General features: G+C 33.4%; 1 protein-coding gene across 1 annotated transcript; it reads left to right on the top strand.

The window, feature by feature from the left end:
* Nucleotides 1-6,566: 6,566 nt before the first annotated feature.
* LOC145610168 (DNA damage-binding protein 1) lies at nt 6,567-22,374 on the top strand. The gene is made up of 19 exons (XM_081665439.1): nt 6,567-6,810; nt 8,514-8,562; nt 12,341-12,400; nt 12,484-12,575; nt 14,215-14,266; nt 14,398-14,460; nt 14,548-14,597; nt 15,253-15,328; nt 15,536-15,745; nt 15,926-16,032; nt 16,413-16,521; nt 17,008-17,208; nt 17,309-17,524; nt 17,662-17,772; nt 18,063-18,338; nt 19,437-19,711; nt 20,147-20,498; nt 20,938-21,222; nt 21,418-22,374. Exons 1-19 carry the CDS (start codon nt 6,707-6,709, stop codon nt 21,997-21,999), a joined length of 3,270 nt encoding a protein of 1,089 aa, XP_081521565.1. The 5' UTR covers nt 6,567-6,706; the 3' UTR covers nt 22,000-22,374.
* The last annotated feature ends 4,008 nt before the right edge of the window (nt 22,375-26,382 follow it).

Genomic DNA, 26,382 nt, shown 5'->3' with positions numbered 1-26,382 from the left:
TGGTTGGTTCACCCTACGCTAAATGTGCCTCCTCAAAAGGCAAGTGGGAGTATAAGAATCTCGAAAAGTTCGAGAGCCTTGAAAGAGTTCAATAAAAGTGATTTCGAAAATCTCGAAGAAATTTGAGAAGTTGTTGAATAAAAGCAACAATATGAGCATGATTCACCTCATGTTACAAATGACAACGCGTGTTCTCATTATGTGTAATGGGAATAATAACCATGTGTCGAAGGTAGTACATTCCAAGTGCACATCCTCTATTGTCGTTTCTCATTGAAAACTAAACAAAGTTGTTGTATGAGTTTCAATTGTTGCATCAAACCCACAAGGATGACTAACATATGTAAAATTTAGTCAGAGAAATATGATTTCATATTGACTAAGAGTTCTAAAATATTCATTTTGGAACATGATGATTATGCAAGTAATAAATATGATTTGACAAGTTATGACTCCAAGTGGTTTAAAACCATGAAATCTGAAATAGATTATAAGTTTGTAAGCAAATGTATGACACTTAAATAATTTGCCTAAATTGGGTATGATCCATTATAAGCAAAGCAAACAAGAAAGAAAAATACTTTCTAACTAAAGCAAAGACTTGTTAAAGGATTCAACAAATTCATAGTATGACTATGACTACGATGAAACCTTTACATTAGTCATGTTGCAAAGATCTATTAAAGATACTTTAGTGAAATCTACCTTATGAGATTTGGTAGATGAATTTCAAAACGCTTTCTTGAAATTGTTCATAAGATAAGATTTGTATATGATACAATCAAAAGTTTGGAGATCCAATAATCATAGGGGTGCATAAAAGATCCATAATGGATTAAAGTTAGCATCAGGGAGTTAATTTTCTTAGTTTTGTAAGTTAATCAAATCGTTTGATATTCTCGTAAAATGAAGAAAAGGTCTTGTGTGTACAAGATGTTTAGTGGGAGCTATGAAGTCTTCTTGGTCTAGTACAGAGAGCAATTATTGAAGGATCAAGTGATGGCTAATGCATTTCGTATGAAAACCTTGAAGAAGAAGATGAGTACATTTGGGATTCAAGAAACTTATATTGATAAGATTCTTATAAGGTTCAACATTATATTGAAAAGAGTTTCAATCCCATGTAACATGGCACATTGCTTAATGATTCAATGCTTTGAGAAAGGTTGATGAAATTAAGATTTTGAGTGATGATCCTTATGCAATTTGCAAAGGATGCATCATGCATGTCATGGACTATACTCGTCCATTTGATTCACGTGTTTTAAGAACAAGTGATGATAGATTTCAATCGAAATCCAATATAACGTTGGAATACAAATTAGAAACTTCCAAGTTCCTTGTGAAAGGGCGCAGAAAAATTCTTAGTGTATGGAGGTGAATATTATTATAAAATTTAGAAATTGCAAAATTCATGTTTATGAGAATATCTCATGAACTCTACTTACTAAACCCCTTCCATTTCTAAAGCATGAGAAACATGCTAATGAAACTAGATTGAGGCAAATGATGCAATTAGAAGTTGTTTTTGTTTTTGGAGAAAAACAAGTTATATGTGTAATACATTCATTTGCAAAATTATGTTTATCAATTGAAACAAAGTTTCAATCTTATTTAATCGTGGTTTCAAGATTAAATAAAATTTCCAAAATAATTATGAATTGATGGGCTCATCAGGTTGATGACCTGTTGAATGAAACCCCATAGGTGAACAAAATTCATACATTATTTAAGTTCCTAGTCCGGAATCATTAAACTGGACATAAATGATTTCTTAAAATGGACTAGCATGTTAAGATTGATTGGATAGCGCAGTTTCATGGGCTATAGGAGCGTAGTGATGCTCGGTCAATCACATGGATATGCATGAATGATGCATGATCGAACTATAGACCTACTTTGAAGTTCAAGTATAGAGCTTCCGAATATATTAGTGGATTCCTTTGACATGAGTGGAACATTGATTTCATTCAATGAATGTTATTGCTGTGGTACACTCAAACGTCTAGCCGTAACTGGGACTATAAAGGGTGTTTCCCGGTTATTTCTGAAGTTGAGTGGGAGCTTTGGTTGTCACAAGATTGGATAGATTCTACCTATTAAATTAGGAATGTGTCTTATTTTTGAAGAGGGAGAATTCAGAAATGCATGGCTGTGCTCAAATGGATCACATAGTGACCATTTGTTTTGTAATTCTAACTCAGTTTTCAAGAAAAGATTTGTAGATTAATATGATCACGACATGAGATGCAATCACATTATCAAATCAACACAAATTGACTTAAGGAATTTGAATACTGCGCACTTGTCTCAGACTAGTGGGAGATTGAAGGTGTTGTATCTTCGATAAGTGCAATTACTAGATATATCAAGGATCACTATTATGGAGATAATAAGTTCGTTCTCTTGGGGCGTCATCATCTGTTGCTAGACTATGAGAGATGATCTTTGGACTAGTCAAATAGTCCAAAGCCCGCTAGAATGGATCCTATAATGTCACACACAAGGGTATTGGGTTAAAGAAGTCAGAGGCCCATTAATGGGCCTCATGAGCTATTAACTAATCATGAATTGGATTGGGCTAGCATAGTTAGATTGGAATTAGGTTTTGGGCTTTTGACATGGGCTCTTATTTAGAGATGAGATCTATAAATAAGATCCATGCCTAGGGTTGCATGAAGTAGTCATAATCCACACATAGTGTATTTTGACATCAAGGCAACCAATCCCAAAACCCTAATCCTCTCTCTAACTCACGGATCTCCCTCTCCCCTCACGTCCGTACAATCGGCGCCCATAGGTGGTTATCGTGGTGGTTCTTGGTTAGTATGTCTCTCCTCTCCGTAGAAGGTCAATTGAAGGGTTCAATTGCAACTAACTAGCATTAGTGGAGGTCTTAATCTGTGCCCGTGGACTAAGTAGAGGAATCACGCTTGAGGTTATTTATCTCGCATTGTTCTTGCTCGATCGCGTGGAATCACGCTTCAAAGGTACAATTTATGTGTTATGCAATGATCCTTGGTTTAGGTGCTTTATGAATATGATTCATGTTATTTCCGCTGCGTAGTACCTATAAACTCCTACAGTTGTTACAATACACTGTTATTATAATGGAATGTAGAGAGTGTTTTCCTTATCATTTGCACTTTAGTCACCGGTTAATTACAATATTTCAGAATTGATATAATTTTATATAGTGATGAATTATAATAACCACTGCCAGATTTAAAATCCTGAAATCTCAAGTTTGTCTAGTCAAATTATGCTGAAGGAAGGAGCACCTCCCACAATTCTTTGAGATTCTCCACAATTAAATATTCAGTTTTTAAACTGTTATTTAAATGATGGCTCAAGAGAACTATAACTTTTGCTTTTTCTTGTTCATTAGGAGTTTTGAAATGGTAATAATAAGCCATTTGAAACATTATTTGTTTCTCCCCCTTGAGGTTATTATGATTTACGTATAATTAAACTAAATAAATCATGATAATTACGTTAGTTAAAAATAGTAGCAACAACAGTGATAATAATTAATAAGAATAACTACTACTAATATTGCTACCTCACTGGCAACAAGAATGACAATAATAATAATAATAATAATAATATTAATAGCATAACTTGATGATAAGACAAAAGGAACATTTATTATAACAAAATGCACTTATAATCTACCAAGAAGACAAAAAAATCTTGAAGTACTACGGATATCACTTACATTAGTCCTTTTGTCGAAAAATCGAGCTCTACTTGTGAAAAATGATGAAAATCATCATTGCCATTAATAAAACCAATAGAGTCGTAATTAAAACCTAAGTATAGCTTTAATTTCCTTAAATCTTCTTCAAAGGTAAAGGAGTATGGAGGGTGTCGGTTGTCGGATGGGAACATGGTGGCTGGGAGTGAATGAAAGAGGAAGAAGAAGAAATAATTTGGGTGAAAGGTGATACAGGACACAAATTGCACGGTGCAATAAATGGGGGGGGGGGGGGTAATTTGCCTTTTAAAGAGGGTGAATTATTTGTTACAATTTTACACAACTGTAAAAAATATCACAATGCAAAATATTATAATAAACTGGTAGAATTATAATCGAACTATTAATATTTATAAACACAGATAAGTATCATAAGGGGATGCAAGCATAGTGGTCCAAGAAACCCAACTTATTCAAGAGGTCAAGGGTTCGAAAACTAAAAAAAGCATTAAAGTGTATACTCTAAAATTAATTAAATATATTGTGAGTTTCTGGTATAGAGGATCCCATATGGGGAACTATAAAACATACTCCTCATAATATATTTTGTGAAAGAAATTGGAATCTTTCTAAAATTGGATAATCGGTATAAGTTTACCTTATTGAAGATGCTGTTGATAATGTGTTATGAAATATAAAGATATTAGAGGATTAAGAGAAGAAGGTAAGAGATGTATAATTACTACAAGTAATTGGATGGCTATTTATGTATAGTAGTGCAAATTACTATTACATTGTGGACTATAACATTAAGGGGTGACAATAAGGTTGGCTAGCTAGACTTTAATTGCAATAAAAAACTAAAATGTGGACATTCACACTATATGAAAATCTAACACCTTTATACATTTGATATTTTCTTAACTTAGTTAAATTAAAGATTTTTTGATTTTTACCACCATAAAAAACCCTAACGTTTTAAAATTTTTTTGTTCAATTTACATGCCAAAAACATGCTTATTAGGCCATGTTCTTTTGAGATTCTGCGCAGAGCAGGGTCAGAGAGTAGGGGTCAGCAGAGCATACCATATTAAATTTCAGTAGAGCAGAGCAGAGCAGATTTCAGGATAGCAGAGCCGAGCCGAGCCGAGCAGAGCAGATTTCAACATTATTATTAATACTATTATTAATGTTATTATTATTAATGTTGTTGTTGTTGTTGTTGTTGTTGTTGTTGTTGTTGTTGTTGTTGTTATTATTATTATTATCATTATTAATATTAATATTAATATTATTATTATTATTATTATTATTTTTATTATCAATATTATTATTAAGGGCATATACCATTGGTTTAGGTGAGTGAAAACATAAATATATGTGTACCATATTTAACATATGTTAATAGTAGAAAGATAAAAGACAATGTTTTACTTATATTTATTTCACAAGAATTTTAAAATAAATTGATTTAATGAGTAATAATGATTTTACTTATACTAATTATATATTTTTAACCCTAAAAATAATAATGATATAAAAAGCACTACTTGAAAACAACCTATTTTTTTAATTATTAAATTGTATGAAAAGATTTGAAAAATAACTCAACTCAATGAACTAGCAATCAATACCCACATAAAATGTTTCTACACATTGTGATTCTAATATCCAATGTTTATAAAAGAAATTGTTGTTAATTGTTAGTCTTATTATTTATTTTTTTGAAAGAATTGTTATAATTATTAGAAATTATTAATTTATAATATTATTAAATATTAATTCTAAATAGTTTGAATTATTAAATATGGATTATTAATAATTATTATTATGATTAATAAATATTAAATATTATAAATATTAATAATTATTAAAATGATTTTTAATATTAATAATTATTATAATTATTCAAAATAATAAATTATTATCATTCAATACAATATTAATTATTATTATTATTGAATATTAATTTGTTATTATTAATTATTATTTGAAAATAGAGCAGAGCAGATTTCTTTTGAATAGAGTAGAGCAGTGCAGATTTGATTTGAGCAGAGCAGAGCAGGGCTCAGTAGAGCAAAGCAGCTCTAAAGAACGGGGCCTTAGTAGTTTTGGCCTTTTGGGGGCCATTTTGATCCAATTAAAGAGTTCGATTTGAGGTCAAAATTGACAAAAAATGATCGCGAGTACCTCGTCTTGCGTAATTCACACAAATCGAGGTATATTTAGAAGGCAAAACGAGACATTTGAGATAATGTTTTGTCAATTCTGACCTCAAATCGGTTCCAAAGAACTAAAATGACCCCAAACACATTAAAGAGCATGTCTTTGGCATAAAAATCAAAGAATTTTTGAAATTCCGTTAGATTTTATGATTTTTTTTTTAAATTTTTTTTTTTTTTTACACGGCAGATGGTAAAAAATAATTTTTAGAATTTGTTTTGGTGGTAAAAACTAATTTCGTGATTTTTTTTGGTGGTAAGAGATGTAGAATTACTATAAGTATTGCATGACTATTTATACTAGTACAAATTACTATAACATTATGGGCTATAACATTAGGGGGTGACAATAATATTAATTAGACATTGAAAAAAAAATATTAGACATTGAAAAAACTGAAGTGTGGGCATCCACACTATATAGAAATTTAACACCTTCATACTTCTGATACACAAAATATAACATAGACTTCATTTTTTTTTAGCAAAGACAATACTTTATTGAAAAAATAAGTAAAAATTTATTTTAAAATTATTTTTACCAAATATTCCTCCTTTTTTTTTAAACCAAATTTTCCTACTTTATTTAACCCTATACTCATTTCCCATTTTCCCAACATGTAGTGAGCCACATACCAGCTTGTTAATACTAGAAGAAGAGGCTAGAACATTTAGAAGAAAACACAAAAGAGAGAGAAATTGAAGGGTTTACAAAACATTCTCACTTCTCGCGCGCGCACACACACACTCCCCCTTCACAGCGAGAATTTAATCGGTGATCGGAAAGATGAGCATTTGGAATTACGTCGTCACCGCTCACAAACCTACCAACGTTACTCATTCTTGCGTCGGCAATTTCACCAGCCCTCAAGACCTCAATCTTATTATCGCGTAATTTCCTCTTTCTTCTTTTCTTAGGGTTTTTACTTTTCATGCTTTCATTTTTTGCATTTCAATATATTTGTATTCTATTAATACGGTATAGAATTTTTATTTGGTTTTCTATACTTTTAATTTCAATTTTTGTTTCATTTTAGTCGATTTTGTGTAATTGTGAATAGCTGAATGTCATTTTAATTATTTTTTCTTACTTATCTAATTCAGAGTTTTTTTTATATTTTTATTTATTTATTTATTATTATTATTATTATTCGCAGCTTTAGTTTATATAAATTTTGATTTAGCTTTATGAGAATTTTAAATAGTGTTTCGGGTGTGTTGATAATTGATTGATATATGAAGGGGAGTTTTTGTGGAATATGGTCCATATTGGTACTGTGTTGATAATTGATTGATATATTAAGGGGACACGGTTTTACAATCCTGCTTCGTTTGGCTTTGAGAAATCTGTATTTGGGAAAAGACGGGAGCACTAAATTTGGGATTTTTATAAATTCCGTAACTTGTTGGAAGAGTATGGGATTGTTCAAGCTGTTGTAAGTGCCATTTGGTGAAATTATGTTGTATCTTTGATTATAAGTTGTTTGGATAATGTGAAAAATATGCTGAACAAAAATGGGAACTGGGAAGTGCTGAATCGCTCATAGCTGTTATCTCTAAATAATTGCTTTTCTGGATTTTATTTTATTGGGTAAAGTGGTGCACAGCTCTGGCAATTAGTTAAATTTGTGTTTATGACAATTCATTAGTCTTTGAAGTGATAAAAAACCTAGATGCCTTACCACTCGCTTCTCTAGATTAGTTGGCGTTGTTTGCTAAGAATTGACTTAATCGTATTTTCTCTCTCGGATGGTGGAGGAAATGTAGTCATATGTGGCCTAAAATTTCAAACTGGAAAGATTAGTTATTACTAATGACTTAAGAAAACTATCAATTGTGCTTAGAGTTTTGATATGTTAATTGGGATTAAATAGTAGGCCTGATCAAGGATAGTGTTTCCTTAATGAAACTGTAATGTGTTTTTAAATAGTGGTTCTTTGGATCTAAGCATCATATATAATTGTGAAGTATTGGTCTCATGTCCTTTGAATGCTGTCCAACTCACCTAGGAGCCTAGCAATATGAATTTTGGTCGCAAGCAAATGTCATTATCATAATATAAGGGTTGAGCTATATTTGATGTATGGAGATTATTTGAAGATTAACTTGTCGATGAGATCAATTTGTTGATAGTGGTATAGCAAGATTGATGTTTCACATCTTCGGGAAATTTTCAATTGCCTTCTAGAAATGAAACTTGTAGCATCATGTGATAAGTAAAGTATGTGCAAAGAAAAGTTTTGTCGGCAATATTAGCTGTTGAAATGTTGCTCTTCAGTATTAATTCCTTTACATATCTTTTTTCATTGGTAAATTATGTTGGGTGACATTTAAAACTCCTTTTAAAGGACCACAATGTGAGATATGAGATTTGATGTAAAAATAGCCAAATACTAGACAATTATGGCTTAATGTGAAACTATTCCAATGCCTTTTCTCATTGCAACATTCTTTCATGATAGATTTTTCATGTATGACATTTTGAGTATTGGACTCCTTTCATCTTGCTAAGTCTCGTGGAAAGCAATTGTCCACTTTATTATATTATATGTACTACATATGCTAGTGTGACTGATGGTGTATGTTTATTGCAGTAAATGCACAAGAATTGAGATTCACTTGCTAACTCCTCAAGGCCTTCAGGTATTCTATAATTTCCAAACCACCTAAACTTATGGTATGCAATCAATGTGCTAAATTCAGAGAGTATTTGATTTCTCACTATATTCTTCCTTTCTTAATGTTACTTTGATGTCATCGAGTATAATGGTTTGTTGGATAAGTTTGTGAGGAGGATATGAAGGAGTTTATCTTAAATATGATAGGGATAAAAAGTTTATTGATCTTTTAAAAGTGTTCGGATATTATTTGAGTGGACCTTCTCAAGGTTTCCAATAATTCTTTGATGACAGGGTCTCCTTTTATCATTTGATTTGTAATAAAACTAATTTAATTAGGTGAGGCTCTTAAGACTAATGAGTCTATTCACTACTATGTACGTGAACCAAATCTAGGAATTTTCTAAGGGGTTGGATATTTTTTATACATACGCCTCCATGCAAAGTTTTGGTTGAACTGTGGGAGTTGATAGGTTATGGATGCAATTTTAGTGGTAATGAGAAGGTGTAACTAGACTTTGACTGATGTGGCTTGTAACTGTTGTGAGAGCAGTAGACTTTGATGATTAATTGCATTTGGATAATTTGCTAGAGCATATGTGTGTAATTGCTAGAGCGTGTGTGTGCGCACGTGCTAATATTTATGTCTGATCTTTGACGCCTTCACATGTGTGAAAACATCCAAATTATTTTTGTGTTATAAATCATGCATTATTTTTTCCCACAAAATAGTTGACTACAACACTTAAAAATTTAGTCAACAATAGTTGTGCCCAACACAAATATATGAGTTTGAGTTTGACGGTGGTAAGGACAGGGTCAAATCTGTGATCTTTTTCCTTTCTCAATCCTTCATGTTTGTACAAGATATCTCTAGTGGGGATTAGGACTCTTCAATGAAGTAAAATCTGTATTTGTAATGTCTTTTGTCTACAAGTCAAATATAATTTGAGAAGTTAAGTTAGATTAGCTTTGAGCTTTAAATTTGCTTTTAGGCATTTTGTCATTTTGTCATATCGATAAAAATTCTTATTAGGCTCCTCATCTTTAAGGAAACTCTTTTCATAAGATTTCTTTTTATAATTTAAAAAAGCAAATCATTCTATAATCTCAGTGTGTAAGGAATAAGGGTGTTGCGTTTAGAAGCTTGATGGGTGGAAGAAAGACTCTAATTTTCATGATAGAATCTTGAAGTGGTACCTGACTTGTTTAGGAATTTAGTAGTTTAGGGTTGTTGAGAGGCTTAATATACATGGATTATTTTCTTTTTTGCTATTTTTAAATAATAAAACCCCTTTTCATTGGCCAAGAGTTGTCCAAAGGATGGTGATGTGGGATTTGGAATTTTTTAAACAATACTTTATTAGGTATGTGAGTTTAATGGTGACACTTGATTTTATTTGGCATCTAGACGTTTGTTGTCCAAAAGAATGACTTGGATCTATAGATAGGAGGGGTTTAATAAGAACATGAGAATGCATGTAAGGAAACTTTTCAGGTGAGAAATTTATTTAGTAACCCCCTCCGCCCCAAAAGTTACTCTCAATGTTAGTATGTAAGATGGTGTTAAGTTTCTTATTGTATATTTTCCAAATATTCACCTTTTATGGTTTTTACTAATATATAATCAAAGATTTTGATGGTCTGCATTGGCAAGTGTGCCCGGTTAAAAAAATGTTGCAAGTAATTTGGTAGAGGAAATGTAGTATTAGAGTTAATTAGCTATTCTTCCAGTTTCCTTGGGCTATAGAATTTTTGTACTCCCTCCATCTTTAAATAAGTGAAACGTTTATATTGTGCATGCATAATGTAAAACCTTGATTGATAATATCTTTTATTATCAATAAGTAAATATTATAACAATTGAATATTAATAAGCTGTTCATGAGACGAATTTAATAGGTGGCCACAAGACTATATTTATTCTTATGTATAAATCATAAACATTAATCAAAGTGAATTAGATGAATAGTGCAAAAATTCAAAACATTTTACTTGTTTAAATGGCGAGGGAATACAAGTTTACCAAGGCTCAGGCATGACTTGTAACTTACTTATCCTAACTAAGCTAATGATTTGTTTTTGAGAGAGATGAAAAAGAGTGGAGAACCAAAAGACCAATGAGAGGAAGTGACCAACATTTTTTTTTTCTCATCTCCAAACAAACTTTTCTACTTACTAGATTTTAGCTTCTTTTCAGCACCAGATCATGTAGGAACTTTATCTTTGACTAGTGCCCAAGCAAACAAGTATGAGTTGTATGTTTTGATTCCCAAATCCTACAAAAAGAATATTTAAATAGTAGTAGAACTTGGTTGATTGATCTTTAAAGAGATCTTTAAAGCCCTCCTTAAAACTACTTTGAAGCATGCTAAGCAACTTAGGTCAAAGTTTGGCAGATTATCCGGTATCCTTTTGTTTTTTTTTTTTTTTTCTCTCTCCTTTCTTTTTGAGTGTTGGTCCCTTGTTTTATATTATGGACTTTAAGATGTGGGCAGAACTAAGAGATCAACAAGTCGACTCAAATTTGATACCCCCCAAAAAAAAAAACAAGAATCTTGAGTCTTGTTTTTAGTTTAAAAATGCGTGTCTTAGACCTGCCCCTCTTCTCTAAATTTTGTTTTGTAAAGGCTTTTATTTTTCTTAAAAGTATTGTTTTTATCCACTTATTTTGAACTATACTAGTATGAAATTTACTTAAAAAGGATTATTAACTGAGTGTTAAATACTACATTAAAAAGTGTATCTCATACTGAAAAGACACCTGCCTAGGCTCCAGGAACCCTTTGTACATATTGTGCGATTCCTGCCTTGCAAAGCTAATGTTTAAGAGACAACCAAGTAATTCAATTGCCTTACATTGAGTATAAGTTCACCTTGTCCTCTTTGTTGGTTCTAAATTCTGCTATTCTTAATGACAATGAAAACATTTTTTGTATGCAATGCTGCATCTCTTTGTTAGTGAAATCTATCATATACTATAAGTGACACAATGATGCCTCCTTTTTTCAAAGTGAGGATCTGAAGAGGGGTTGAGGGAGCTAACTAATATAATCTTAAGTAGTTTGTAAACCCATGATTTGCACTGGTCATTATCTTTTGTGAAAGTGGCATCTACCTAATTGTGTTAAGTAGTGTTATTATACTGTTTTTATTTTCCTCTGATTTTCTTCATTGGGATACTCCTACAGAGAAAGACATTGACTGTGGCAAAATTACAACCCAAAAATTAATCAAGGTAGAAAGATATACGTAGTATATTTAGAGGAGATGTAGAAAGGAGAATTGGGTGAATAAAAAATGATAAAGCAATGGACATGATGGAGAATATAATTGTGGGAACACCAAACAAATTGAGGTAGTAAGTTGTATTTAGGTTACTAAATTTGAAAATGTCTTTGAGGTAGTAGTTGTGTTGAACTTGGATCTTCACTCGAGAACACAAGGAGTGCCCTACACTTAGCTATAGTATCCATATTCCATTAAGTATCCTTAGAGATGTTTCTTTATCTCAGAAAGAGTCCCCTACTTCTTCTTCCTTAGCAGAGAGGAGTTGTGATCTTGCAGTTTGTGTCTGAGATTTATAGGGATGGGCAGTTGATCATTTGCAAGTGAGCAAGACTGAGTAAGAAGGCTTCTGCGCTCCATCATTGTTTATTTAGGACTGTACTGTAGACTATCATGTCTAACATGTTTATGTTAATGTGTCTTATTGCCATTTCGTGGTCATTTTTTTTTATGTTTCCATTTTCTGCTATAGCTCTCTATTGATGATTAAATCTCTTCTGTTTACCTTCATGCAGCCTATGCTAGACGTTCCAATATATGGAAGAATTGCAACACTAGAACTTTTTCGACCACATGTCGGTGAAGCTATTTGGTTTGTCATATAAATAATGCATCTTTAATTTTCCTTCATTGACCAGTTGTTTTCCTGCCTTGTTAGGGTGAAGCGCAAGATTTCTTATTCATTGCTACTGAAAGATATAAATTTTGTGTCCTTCAATGGGATCCCGAGACATCAGAGCTCGTCACCAGGTCTTATTCTACTCAGACTCCTCTTTCCTATCTGTAGCATACTTTTTTTTTTTTTATCCCAAGAATATATTTTTGCAATTAGCTCTGTATTTGTCACCAATATTTTGATGCAATTATTTCTTATATTCAGTCACATAACACACTACCTTCAACTTACTATTTTCTTGTCATAAAAGTAAGGTAGCGAGTTATTTATTACTCATGTATATGATTATGTCTGATGAGTAACATGTGTGTAAAAATATTAGGGGATGACATACAAAAAAAAGGCTAAGGTAAAAGGTTGTATGTGCTTAAGGTGTCATGTATCAATATGTTTAAGAAATCACGAAGCATCAACTTGCTCAAAACTTAGCACTTGACAGTTGACTCTTGCTATACAATACTCTCTTTAGAAGAATTTGATCTCTTGGGGCAACAAGCTCCACCCTCAAAAATATGTTGGTTTCATTCTTTTTTTCTTCTATATTTTTATAGTGCATCGACAAGTATCTTATGATCCAGTTGGAGCACTTCAGTAATCCTACCTTTCTTTATCTTTTGTCCCCAAGACACAAGAACGTTGCTTGAAAAACCTAAACCCAACTCATCCCTAACAAAACAAATGTAGAGTAAAACAAAATTAACAAACTCTTCTTCCTATGTCATATGTTACAATGATGTGCATGATTGAATCTCCTCTTCACAGTTGCTGCCAGATAATTTCTTCATTCCTTAAATGGTCAACCTCCTCATAAGAAAGATACTCCAATAGCCTTTAAGTTGTTATGCCTCATCTACATATCCAAATCTTTCAATCTGGATAGCTTCATTTATGTTGCTTAGAGGCATATTACAAAGACTGTAAGACCTCCAACAAGTTTGGGGTTGCTCACATCTTATATAAACCAATGCTTTAGTTACATGTACATTATTAAGGAATAAAGTGCTAGCCTCCATTTTTGGTCTCTTATAACCAATGTGATTATGAACTCTTTTTTTTTTTTTTAAATAAAGATTTAGAGCGACTGTTGTGATTTATTTGGCAATTGAAAAATGTTTTAAATAAGTCTGTTTCCATGGGTTCAATTGAGTCGATTATTAACATGTTTGAGTAGAGTTTGATAAGAATAACTCAATCAAGCCTTTCAACAGGGGCTCTGACACTTTAATTTGTTTTAATGAGCTCAAGGCAAAATCAAATCAAGCTTTATACCGATAGACAAACTTTGTGCATGAAATTTGCTGAATCAAAATAGACATTTGGAATTACCTAGGGGTGCTCATCAGTGGATTGAAAATTTAGGAAAAATGCATAGTTTTGGCTATTAAACTATGTTTTTGAGATTGCCAAATGTTTCTTCACTCCTGAAATGAATTAGCCTTTTCAGTTATAAACATATGTGAAATTGTTTTTGAGCCTTAATTTGTCAAACAAGGTTGTTTGAGTAAAACTTGTTTACTAATCAAGCTTGAAAATTATTCGGCTTGTTTGTATGATTTAGGATTGAGTTTTAAACAAGCATCTCTTGTTAATTTTCATGGGCATATTGGCTCTCTTTTACCCCTATATGTTTCTGACACCAATCTCATTAGAAAATTAATGGAAGTAACTTTAAGTTTATGGAGGAAGAGAGTTGCTAAAAGGTTTGTCATGCAGAGCAATGGGAGATGTTTCAGATCGCATTGGTCGTCCAACTGACAATGGTCAAGTGAGTTGTCTGATACTTGTTTTGTTACTTCTTTGTTTCTAGAAAGAAAAAGCTCATTGTTTTTGTTTAACTGAATTATTGAACCTCCTCTCATTTATTTTACCCCTGAGAGGGGTTGGGCCTGTTTATAGATTGGCATCATTGATCCTGATTGCAGATTGATTGGGCTCCATTTATATGATGGGTTATTCAAGGTACATGGACAAGTTTAAATAATATTGTCATCCAATAGAATTTCCTTTGCAATCCTGGAGTTAATGCTGATTTATTACTGCTGACAGGTCATCCCATTTGATAACAAAGGACAGCTGAAAGAAGCATTTAATATTAGGTATTAAGCTATATAATTGTTCATAAGACTTTTGGTTGACTTATATTGTGTATCCTATTATACAGTTTTCAGTATTGCACACTATTACAAAATCATGTCTAACTGCTGTCTACTACGAAGTATAATGTATCTGTTGCATTGCTTTGTTGCTACATGGATCAGTGTGAATAGCTTGTCAATCAAAATAGATTTTGTAAAGCTTTTTTTGTTTTGTTATTTTTTATCTATTTTTTGCTCTCCTTATTCTATTTATTTATTTTTGCTGAATTCTCGTGTGGCTGACTAAGATAGTACTAAATCCTGACTGTATCTAGAGAAGAATACTATTTTTTGTTGTTTTGTTATGTCATTTTGTAAATATATACAACACTGCTAGCTTTGATTGCTTATCCTGCTGCTTCCTTACTTCTTATGATGTTTCTTTTTGTGAACTTGCGGCTCTGGTTCTTATCTGCAAATATTCAATTGGTTTAGCTTGTTCGCTATAAACCTTGTTTGTATGATTGATTTGTCAGAACTCAAAAAGAAGTCCTTATCTCAATCAAATGTTGGGCCCAAGGGCTAAAATTATTATGCATGGGACATAATTCTATTTTGAAATAACTTATATATGTATCATCATGTCTGGGTCTATAATCAAATACTTTATGCACAGGCTTGAGGAGCTTCAAGTGCTTGATATAAAGTTTCTCTATGGCTGCTCAAGGCCTACAATAGTAGTTCTTTACCAGGTATGCTTAACTTTGTTCAGTATAATAGGTTTATAGCCAATGTATGTACAGATCTAATATCAGGAAGAGAAAGGATGCACTGGTAGTACAACAGAAATGTTGGGCCTTCCTGTTCACTTTGTTCCTTGAGAGTCCTCTCTCAGCTATGCATTTGGCTGAATTTGGCTCAACTGGCTTTCTATAATGATGGATTTGGTTATTCTGCAGGATAATAAGGATGCTCGTCATGTTAAAACATATGAGGTTTCATTAAAGGACAAAGATTTTGTTGAGGGGCCATGGTCCCAGAATAATCTTGATAATGGGGCTGATTTGCTTATTCCAGTTCCGCCACCACTTTGTGGAGTTATCATTGTGGGGGAGGAGACAATTGTATACTGCAGTGCCACTGCTTTTAAAGCAATCCCTATTCGACCTGTAAGTGTTAGCAGACATGCTTAGTCACATCATTTCTGTTCCGTGATGAAAATGACTAAATGAGGCACATGGAATCAATTACTGCCTTTCTTAAAAAGCATTTCCTTAGGCATTCAGCTTCCTGTACTTATAAGTCAGGAATATGGCAACACTCTTAATTTTTGACTTGGATGGTTTCAGTCTATTACAAGAGCATATGGAAGGGTGGATGCTGATGGTTCTCGGTATTTGCTTGGTGATCATGCAGGACTTTTGCATCTACTCGTTATCACTCATGAAAAAGAAAAGTGAGTTATTCATCTTTAACTTTTTCATATGAAAATTGTCATCTCTCTATGATTAGCCTTTACTCAACTATCACATCTTTTGGGTCCTTTATGAAGAAAAACATCGATTAGCACTTGACTGCACTGCAGCTCTATAAAAGCAGCTTTTAAACTCTTGACAATGCAAGCTCTACCCTCAAATATCTGCTAGTTTCTTTCTTTCCATGTGCACCAAACTGTCTAAGGGACCTGTCTTAGTACTTTAGCAATCCAACCTTTTCTTCATCCTTCTTTTCATAGTGGCATGAATATCTATGATTGGAATTAATTATGGTATAAAGGCTTTAACATTTTTCAATTGTAGTGCTCAAGTAATTTGTGCGATTTGCTTGGCCTAACAGAGTTACTGGCCTCAAAATTGAGCTTTTGGGGGATACATCTATTGCATCAACAATATCTTACTTGGATAATGCATTTGTTTTTATCGGCTCAAGCTATGGAGATTCACAGGTTGGTCAATGTGCTTGACTATCAAATATTATTCTGTTTCATCTTCTTACCTAGGGTCTTTTTATTTTTTATTTTTTTATATGGAGTAATAGATCCTGAATGTTTGGTGTACTAATTTTTTATTGTGTAAAGTTAAGCATTGTAAAACTGTCTTCTTCCTTTGTTTTCTCTTTAACCAAAAGAGAAAAAAGGACTGGGGGATGAAGTAGTGTGCATTTGTGGATCCTAACTACTAGCAACCAAACTCCAAAGAAAACGTTGTTGTAGTCTGATCAACCAATTCATATAAATGATATATTATTTGCATCTCTCTTCTTATTTGTAGTTCTCTACCTTCACAAGTTTTTCATCTTTTCTGCTCATTATTTCATCACCTTGTTTGCAGACAGTTATATTCATACTTAAGTCAACTTGTGTGTGCATGTTTGGTTTGGCTGATGTAATATTCTTTCTGATTTCTGATTCTTGGGAGTGATTCAATTACAGCTCATAAAATTGAATTTACAACCAGATGCAAAAGGATCATATGTAGAAGTCTTGGAAAGATATGTCAATTTGGGTCCAATTGTCGACTTCTGTGTGGTTGACCTGGAAAGGCAAGGGCAAGGTCAGGTTGTAACTTGCTCTGGTGCATACAAAGATGGTTCTCTTCGTATTGTCCGCAATGGGATTGGGATAAATGAACAGGTCTAGCTTTTTTCCTTTTTTAATGACTGGTTTTCATTTATACATTTATTTTAAATTTTTTCTTCTAACAACTCTACTGATACTGAAGTTGGTTTTTTAGGCATCAGTGGAGCTTCAAGGCATCAAAGGAATGTGGTCTTTGAGATCTTCAACAGATGATGTATATGATACTTTCTTGGTTGTTAGTTTCATTAGTGAGACCAGGATTCTAGCTATGAATCTTGAGGATGAATTGGAAGAAACTGAAATTGAAGGTTTTGACTCGCAAGTACAGACTTTATTTTGCCATGATGCTTTGCACAACCAATTAGTGCAAGTAGGTCTTTGCCGTTACATACTTAACTTTATGTGACTACCTCTAATTGAGTAGTTAACTTGTGACTTCTCCTCATTCCCATGATTTATTCAATACTATTTAGTAGGGGATTAATGTGAGGTTGTGGTTTGTTTAAGGTAACCTCAAGCTCAGTTAGACTGGTCAGTTCGACATCTAGAGAACTTCGAAATGAGTGGAAAGCTCCAACAGGATATTCTGTGAATGTTGCTACTGCTAATGCATCCCAGGTATTGTTCTTAAATATTTCCTTTCATTTGTTGTCATTTTAAGTTCATGATTTGTCTTTAGAGTTAAAAAATGTGTATATGGAAAAGAAGCATAAATGTTAAATTAATTGGAGACAATAAAAAATTTTCCTTAAATGTTAATTACCTGTCTTGTGGTAGCCCTTGGTGTAGGAAGTCCCCAGTGCGTGGTTTTGCAAGTATCCATTTGTCATTTACCTGCTAATTTTTAATCAGAACTCCCATGCAAATAAATCTCAATCCTCTGACCCGAGGCTTTCATGCTTTCACAGGTTCTACTTGCCACTGGTGGTGGGCATCTTGTTTATTTAGAAATTGGTGATGGAGTTTTGACAGAAGTGAAACATGCACAATTGGAGTATGAGATATCATGTCTTGACATAAATACGATTGGTCAAGATCCAAATTATAGTCAGCTAGCTGCTGTTGGAATGTGGACAGATATTAGCGTTAGGATATTTTCGCTTCCAGATCTTAATCTAATTACCAAAGAGAATCTTGGAGGGGAGATAATTCCTCGCTCTGTTCTTCTATGCTCTTTTGAAGGGGTAAGCAATTCAGAATGATTATTTGGTCATTTTGATCTAATGCGACTATATATATATATATATATATATATATATATATATATATATATATGTATATATATATTTTGTAAGATTTTCCAATGATTGTATTCCTTTGTTTCCTTAAAGTTGCCATACTTTTCTAAAAGAGATGTTTCCTAAAAATTGCGACACTTCTACAATTAACAGTTTTATACTAAATAGAATACCATAAATGTCCTTATTTTAAAGAGTGGATGATTGGGGTAGAGAGGTAGATAGTTAACATGGAGTGGGAACCCCCCAACGCCCCCCCCCCCCCCCCCCCCCATCTATATCTTAATAAATTAGCCATTTGTAAGTGTTGCAATAATAAGGAAACAAAGGAAGCATATTTATTCAAGTCTCAATGGCTATCATAATGCATGACATAGCATGCATGGGATCGCACTTTAGCGATCTGCTGATTGTTACCTTGATCATGACAACAATGTTCCGTGTTTGTGTTGTGGTTCAATATTTCCCCCTTAGCACATTTCCGAAGTTTCTTGGTTTTAAGTAATCCACATAATCAAGCAAAATATTTTGATGGCTTTACTTTTCTCATCCAAGTAATCAATAGCAATACGACCATACTTGACATGGAGGGGGTTACCCCCCTTTTCTCTCCTTATCCCTTAATAAATTTTCCTTTTGGAAATGTTGCAATATTAAGGAAAGAAGGAAGCATATTTTTTTAAGTCTTAATGGCCATACTACCATACTTGTGGGCCCGATGAATGGCTGTAGCTGAAAAAGAAAGAGGTTGTATTGGAACTTAGCATAATGATGTTCTAACAATGCTACCCCACTTCTTTTTTCGCAGAAAGATTTATATACATATAAGCTTATATTGATTACCAGAAAACAAAAAAGTAAAAAGAATTAGTGTCTAACACAGCATCACAGCTATATAATATACTAGAAGTCATGTATCTTTATGCCACTTGCTTACTTTGTTTTTATTGTTTGGATAGCATGATACGTGCAGTATAAATTATGCAGTAGTATCATGTATGTGTATGTTCCCTGATTCTAACTTTATCGTTCCTTCTATTTCAGATATCGTATCTATTGTGTGCTCTTGGAGATGGCCATCTCTTGAATTTCATGTTGAACATGAGTTCTGGTGAACTGACTGACCGTAAGAAGGTGTCTTTGGGTACACAGCCTATTACACTTAGGACTTTCTCATCTAAAAATGCTACTCATGTGTTTGCTGCCTCTGATCGACCAACAGTAATATACAGCAGCAACAAAAAGTTGCTTTATAGTAATGTAAATCTGAAGGAAGTCAGTCATATGTGCCCTTTCAATTCAGCGGCTTTTCCTGACAGGTATAGTTTTATCATTTTCCCAAGAGTTTTGTTTGTTAGAAATGTATGGTTCTTGATGCTGTGATAGCCAGGATTGAAACATTGTCTGAAAACATGTGATGCTTCATACACTTAAATAACAATAGTTTCGTTATAAAAAATTCTGGGAGTAGTGTTGTTTTTGTGAAGGCCAGATGTGTGTATTATGTAAGCCACTTCTCTCTCTCTCTCTCTCTCTCTCTTTTTCCTAACTAGTTTCCAAATGTGAGATATGATGTTTTGTGCAACTCCGTGTTTCACTTTGACATAAAAGCCATCAGAAATATACTTTATAGATGCTTTCTGGTTTATACTAGTACTTGATGTTGACCAATCTAGCTACCCATTTTCACTTCTGTAACATATGCATCTTTGGTGTTTTTTGTGCTAACTTTCCCTTTTTTCCTCTGCTGATAGTCTTGCAATTGCAAAAGAAGGTGAACTTACAATTGGTACCATTGATGAAATTCAGAAGCTTCATATTAGGTCTATCCCTCTGGGGGAACATGCTCGACGTATCTGCCACCAGGAACAAACTCGCACTTTTGCCATTTGTAGTTTGAAGTATAACCAAGCTAGTGCAGAGGAATCTGAAATGCATTTTGTGCGTTTGTTGGATGACCAAACCTTTGAGATCATATCCACTTATGCGCTTGATACCTATGAATGTGGCTGCTCCATACTGAGCTGCTCATTCTCAGATGACATCAATGTTTATTACTGTGTTGGAACAGCATACGTTTTGCCTGAGGAAAATGAGCCAACAAAGGTGAAGTGTTAGATTGTGATGAAGTACACTTTTAACTCATCTGTCATTTGATATTGTCTGTCAAAAGAGTCAAACAATAGAGAAACATCTGGTAGAATGGTATTGCTAATGTATACTGGCATCTTGTGTGAAATTCACTTGATAACTCAATTAGAAAAGAGTTATCAGTGTACATAACACTCTAGGTTTATTTTTATTTTTATTTTTATTTTATTTTGGTCAGGAATTAAAATTATTGAAAGCTGCCCCATTTGTCATTTTCGTAGTTACATTTACCATCTCATTGCATAGATGGAAGAAGGTTTTTTCGATTGGCATTAGGGGTCGAAAAATTAACAGTATATTGGAGTCGTTAAGTAAAAATATTACTCCTGGAATGATTCTACACATTTTGCAATGTGGATAACTAATATATCATTTCATCATGTAAATTTTACAGGGAAGAATTTTGGTTTTTGTTGTGGAAGATGGAAAGCTGCAACTCATTGCGGAGAAGGAAACTAAAGGTGCTGTCTACTCACTAAATGCTTTCAATGGCAAGCTGCTGGCTGCCATCAATCAGAAAATTCAGCTTTATAAGTGGATGCTTCGGGATGATGGTACTCATGAGTTACAGTCTGAATGTGGACACCATGGGCACATTCTTGCCTTGTATGTGCAAACTCGTGGTGATTTCATTGTTGTCGGGGATCTGATGAAGTCAATTTCACTACTAATATATAAGGTAGGGTTTTCAAAAAAGAGTGTGCATTTCTTCTAGCTTATTCAGTTGTACTTCAATCAAGCACTATTATTCTGTTTGTGTTTTTCAGACATGGTATTTTTTTTTTCAACATTTAGCTATATAGCTTTTCATGCCACCATTTGCCTTTATACTTAATGGGTAGCAATTTAGTCTTTCATTCTTCAATAATTGCAGCATGAGGAAGGTGCTATTGAGGAGCGTGCACGGGACTACAATGCTAATTGGATGTCAGCTGTAGAGATTCTGGATGATGATGTATATCTTGGTGCAGAAAATAGTTTCAATCTGTTTACAGTGAGGAAAAACAGTGAAGGTGCCACAGATGAGGAGCGTGCACGGCTTGAAGTAGTTGGAGAATACCACCTTGGAGAATTCATCAACCGATTTCGTCATGGTTCTCTTGTTATGCGGTTGCCAGATTCCGACATTGGTCAGATACCAACTGTTATCTTTGGAACTGTTAATGGCGTAATAGGGGTCATTGCTTCTCTTCCAAATGACCAGTACATCTTCCTGGAGAAGCTACAGTCAAATATGAGAAAGGTTATAAAGGGTGTAGGAGGACTGAGTCATGAGCATTGGCGGTCTTTTCACAATGAGAAGAAGACAGTAGATGCAAGAAACTTCTTAGATGGAGATCTGATTGAATCTTTCCTTGATCTCAGTCGTGGTCGTATGGAAGAGATATCAAAAACAATGGGTGTTTCAATAGAGGAACTTAGCAAGAGAATTGAGGAGCTGACCAGATTGCACTGATGAAGTTTGATCAGGAAAGAGGCTTGCTTCTTGCTGAGCCTCTATAATTTGACTTTACATCTCTGTATCTTTTTTTTGCCCTTTCTTCTTTACAAGTTTTGTTCAGTTATTTTACCGAGTCAGCTCTCATTGGCCTATTAGGATTTGAGCTGCTTGCATTCGAGTTGATTTTCCCCATAATTTAGCAATAATAAGTTAGGGGTGATGCATCCAAGTATCTCCATTCCTGGCAGGCTACTGTTGCCTGCTCATCATACTCGGTTTCTTTGTATCTGTTAGTGTATGTTCATCAAGTAATACATGTAAAATCTACATTTCAGAACCCGTATTTGTAGACTCAAATATTTTTATTTGCTCATTTTGTCTTGGTTGAAATTTTTTGATGTGATTCTTTGTTGATTCTCTTTCATTACTTGGCGCAGTTCTGAAGGTTACTATACAAATTGTGGTCAACATGAGTATTTTCAATTGTGGTCAAGGTTACAGTTAAGTGTCATTGGTAGTATTTGGTTTTGCTAAGGAAACGCTTGAGATGGAGATTTCCCACTAACTGTGGTTGGGTTGGGTTGGCCTGTTAGAAAATTTGGTCCAATAAGGTGTCTTTTTGTAAGAAACAAAAAACAGAGATTTTCTAGTAATTATTTTTATTGTATTAGTGGTCAAAGTAAAGTCAAATAAATACAGCGCCAATAGTGAAATGGATAAAGTTTTTTTTTTTTTTTTGAAAAAGATTGTTTTTATTAGTATCATAATCTACCTAATTTTGAAAAATCAGTCTTTTTACTCTTCTGGTTTTTTATTTGAGATTATTTAGGTAGTGTTTGGCCAAGCTCTTGAGAGTGTTTCTCAGCGTGAGAAGCTGAAATTTGGCACACATGGAGTTTTGCAGAAATAGAAACAATTTTTCTAGAAGCCCAAATGACCCCAAAACAGCTTCTGGCTGATGAAGAAACAGAAGCATCAAATTGGAGCTTCTATAAACTGTTTCTCGGGGAGCCGAAATACTCAATTAATGAAACTTTTTATAAGACCATTATACCCTTCAAATTTTAGAAAATACCCATGTCCCATCTAAAAAAATACTCTCTCTCCTCCCTTACTCTCTCAATAGCCATTACTGATACTCCCATTTATCCCTCCTCTCCCAATTTCCCTTCCATTCAACCCCACATCCTCCATCAACAAATTATTATTTTAAAAAGGATTTTTTGACTTTTACCACAAAAAAATGTTTCTTACCGCCAAAACTTCTAAAACTTTTATTTTACCACCAAATAAAAAATTAAAAATTATTTTTTACCACCTGTCACTAAAAACCCAACAGAATTTTTTAAATTCTTCGATTTACGTGTCAAACACATGCTCTTTAGGAGTTTTGGGGGGCACTTTGGCCCTATGGGCCCAATTTGAGGTCAGAATTGACAAAAAATGATAAAAAATGCCTCGTTTTGCGTGTTTTAAAAAACCTCGATTTGCGTGAACACGCAAAACGAGGCATTTCCGATCATTTTTTGTCAATTTTGACCTCATATTGTTTCCTTAGGACCAAAGTGCCCTCCTAAACCTATGAAAAAAAGTTTTAGAAGTTTTGGTGGTAAAAAACAACTTTTTGTTTTTTTGGTGGTAAAAGTCAAAATTCCCTATAAAAAAATTGAAAATTGTGGTGAACTATTTTCAAATTGTAAACGAATTTTGAGATGATGTTGCGTCGTTATGTATTTTATTTATTTATTTTTTCTTAAGGGCTGGGTTGATTTTGCAATTTAATTGGTTTTTTCTTAACTACTTCTGAGAAACAGAAATTGGTTTTTAGAAGCTTGGCCAAACAAACTCTTAAAGTTTGGCGTTGTTTACTCATCACTATGTATTTGTAGGCACGAAAAATTTTATAGACTTGACACTTTACATTAATTTGATGACCATTAATGCACAAGTTTGACCTTAATTTATATAATTAAATATTAATAAAAATTATGATAAAAGTTATATTATGGAACTTTATATTAATGCATAACTAACAACATATTTTATAACAAAATATGTTTTTATTATGTTAGTAAAAAATTATTGTTGAAGTTAATACTCGTATATGAATAGTGAAAAAAAAATTCAACATCTCATTTATTTTTGGGACAGGGAGTAAACTGTTTTAATCATATTTGAGTTATAATAGTCAAACCCAATATTGAAAGTCCAACTCCAATGTACATCAATCATCCTTGGACGAGATCAAGCCTCGACGACCCTCAACAAGGGAAAAAAGAAGAAATTTAGAACATTAAACACATCATAAGTTCATGTTGTTTAACCTCTACAACAAATAATCTTTTATTAGGATTAAGCCTCATTGACCCTTTACTCTTAGTCTCTTTTAGCACTAAAAAACACTCCATGTTTCCTTAATTCTACTCTTTTAGCACTAGGGTGTAACAAATCCAAAGTATTCTCACAAGAAAAAAAAACTCCATGTTTCCTTAATTCTCTAGCATAGGAAGGCCCTAGTATCAACAGGAAGAGCCTCATTATTATCAAATGTGGAGCTTGTCCTCCATCTCCATATCCACTAAAGAGTGGTAGCAAATGTCATCGGCCTTTTTTTTAGAAAATTAACCCATCAGCCTCAAAGGTTCCTCTCCCTGGATGACAAGTTCAAGAAATTGGGAGGACTTAATGCTCCTCAAAACATTTGACATATTGGAAGATGAAGTGAACATGTATATGTTGCACCTTCCTCAACCAAAGGACCCTCAACCAAAGAACATGTGGTTCCGTGAGAATTTCCCCACCCAAGTTTGGTTTGAAAAGCAGAATTTGCTTGTTTGAACGCATACCAATGCCTCCTTTATTACCCGGCAATTGCAAAGTATCTCAAGACAAGAGGTGAATCTTATCCTCTTTTCCGAACCTCCCCATACAAACCATTGTGCTTTTTATTATTATTATTATTATTATTATTATTATTATTATTATTATTATTATTATTATTTATAATCAATTTAATCACAAGTAGAACTAGTAGCTTCGCTGTTGCATAGTGTAGTTTGCAAGTGAGGTGGTAACAAACTTAGCAAGAACAATGCGGCTAGCTAAGGATAAATATTTCGATTTCCAACTTGTGAGTTTTCTATCAATTATTTTTTCACATAAATGAGCTTAAGTCTCCTTTGTCACATTGCTAGTCAACATTGGCATATAACTATGTATAATCCGAGGTCATTAGTTGATTTCATGCCAAGAGTATCACAATTCACAAATGTGGTTTTGTGATCCTGAACAACGTTTCAAGAGAATTACAATCGAGATTTATGGAGATTAACTTTCTGAGCACAAGTTGTGCAAAATATGGTAAGACAATCCCTTATAACATGTGTTTGTTCTAATGAAGCTCTAGCAAAGAGGATGCGATTATCTGCAAAAAGTAAGTTCAAGAGTAATAAACTCTCTCTACTAGCATAAATTGTTCTCCATTTTACAGTTATGATAGTGTCTTCGATCATTTGATCAAGCCTCTCCACACAAAACACAAACAAGTACAAGGAGAATGGATCCCCTCAACGAATTCCCTTTGAAGGATAAAAGGAATTGTCTTTTTCCTATTCCAAAGAACTAGCAAATTAGGCGAAGTCACAAACTCAAAAAAAAAGTTTTTGATATTAGTAAAAATTAAATAGTAAAAAAATATAGAAAATATTATATAAAAAAAATTGTACATCGCACGTGGTTAAATATAAGAATATATATTAATGAGAATACATATAAAAAGAAAGTGGAGCACTAATTAAAAAATAAAGGGAGCATGTCAGAGGTAAGGTTACCACAACCAACTTCACTAAAAGTCTAAGATCAAGAAACAAGTTAAAGCCGTACGTTCCAAGTGGATCTTCTCTTGCTCCATTTTCAGTTGCTAACTTGCTACTGAAGAGTTTCTTAGTGCTGTGCACTAATTTTTTCGATTTGTGCATTAGCTTTTTGGAGCTGATTTTCTAGCTCCTTAACTCTTGTTTTGACGTGGGGAAAACTAGGTCGTTGAACTAATCTTCCCTACGGTCAAACAAATTTATAATCACTCAACTAACCTAAATACAAGTATAGAGGTAAGTCAAGGGTTGAACCACTAGGAACGGTTATGTTCAAGTATTTCTAATTAGCGCCTAAGCTAGGTCGAAGTCCAAGGTGAAAGTTAACACTATTCTACTTCCTAAACTAAGAACCAAACAAACAAATGAAACACTAGGGAATAGGGGTCAACATGCATTCATAATAACCAAGCTAATTAGGGAGTCAAGCAATCCAAGCAATGCAAAGACAAATAGTAGGTGCAATTAAGAGCATTCAACTAATCATCCTAATACTCTCTAACATAGATTTCTCTAATGGTAAACA

This window comes from Chenopodium album, chromosome 24, assembly GCF_948465745.1.
Source record: "Chenopodium album chromosome 24, dcCheAlbu1.1, whole genome shotgun sequence".
NCBI classification, from domain to species: Eukaryota; Viridiplantae; Streptophyta; class Magnoliopsida; order Caryophyllales; family Amaranthaceae; genus Chenopodium; species Chenopodium album.
Note: the sequence above shows the minus strand (reverse complement) of the source record. Positions and strands in the feature narration are given on the sequence as shown.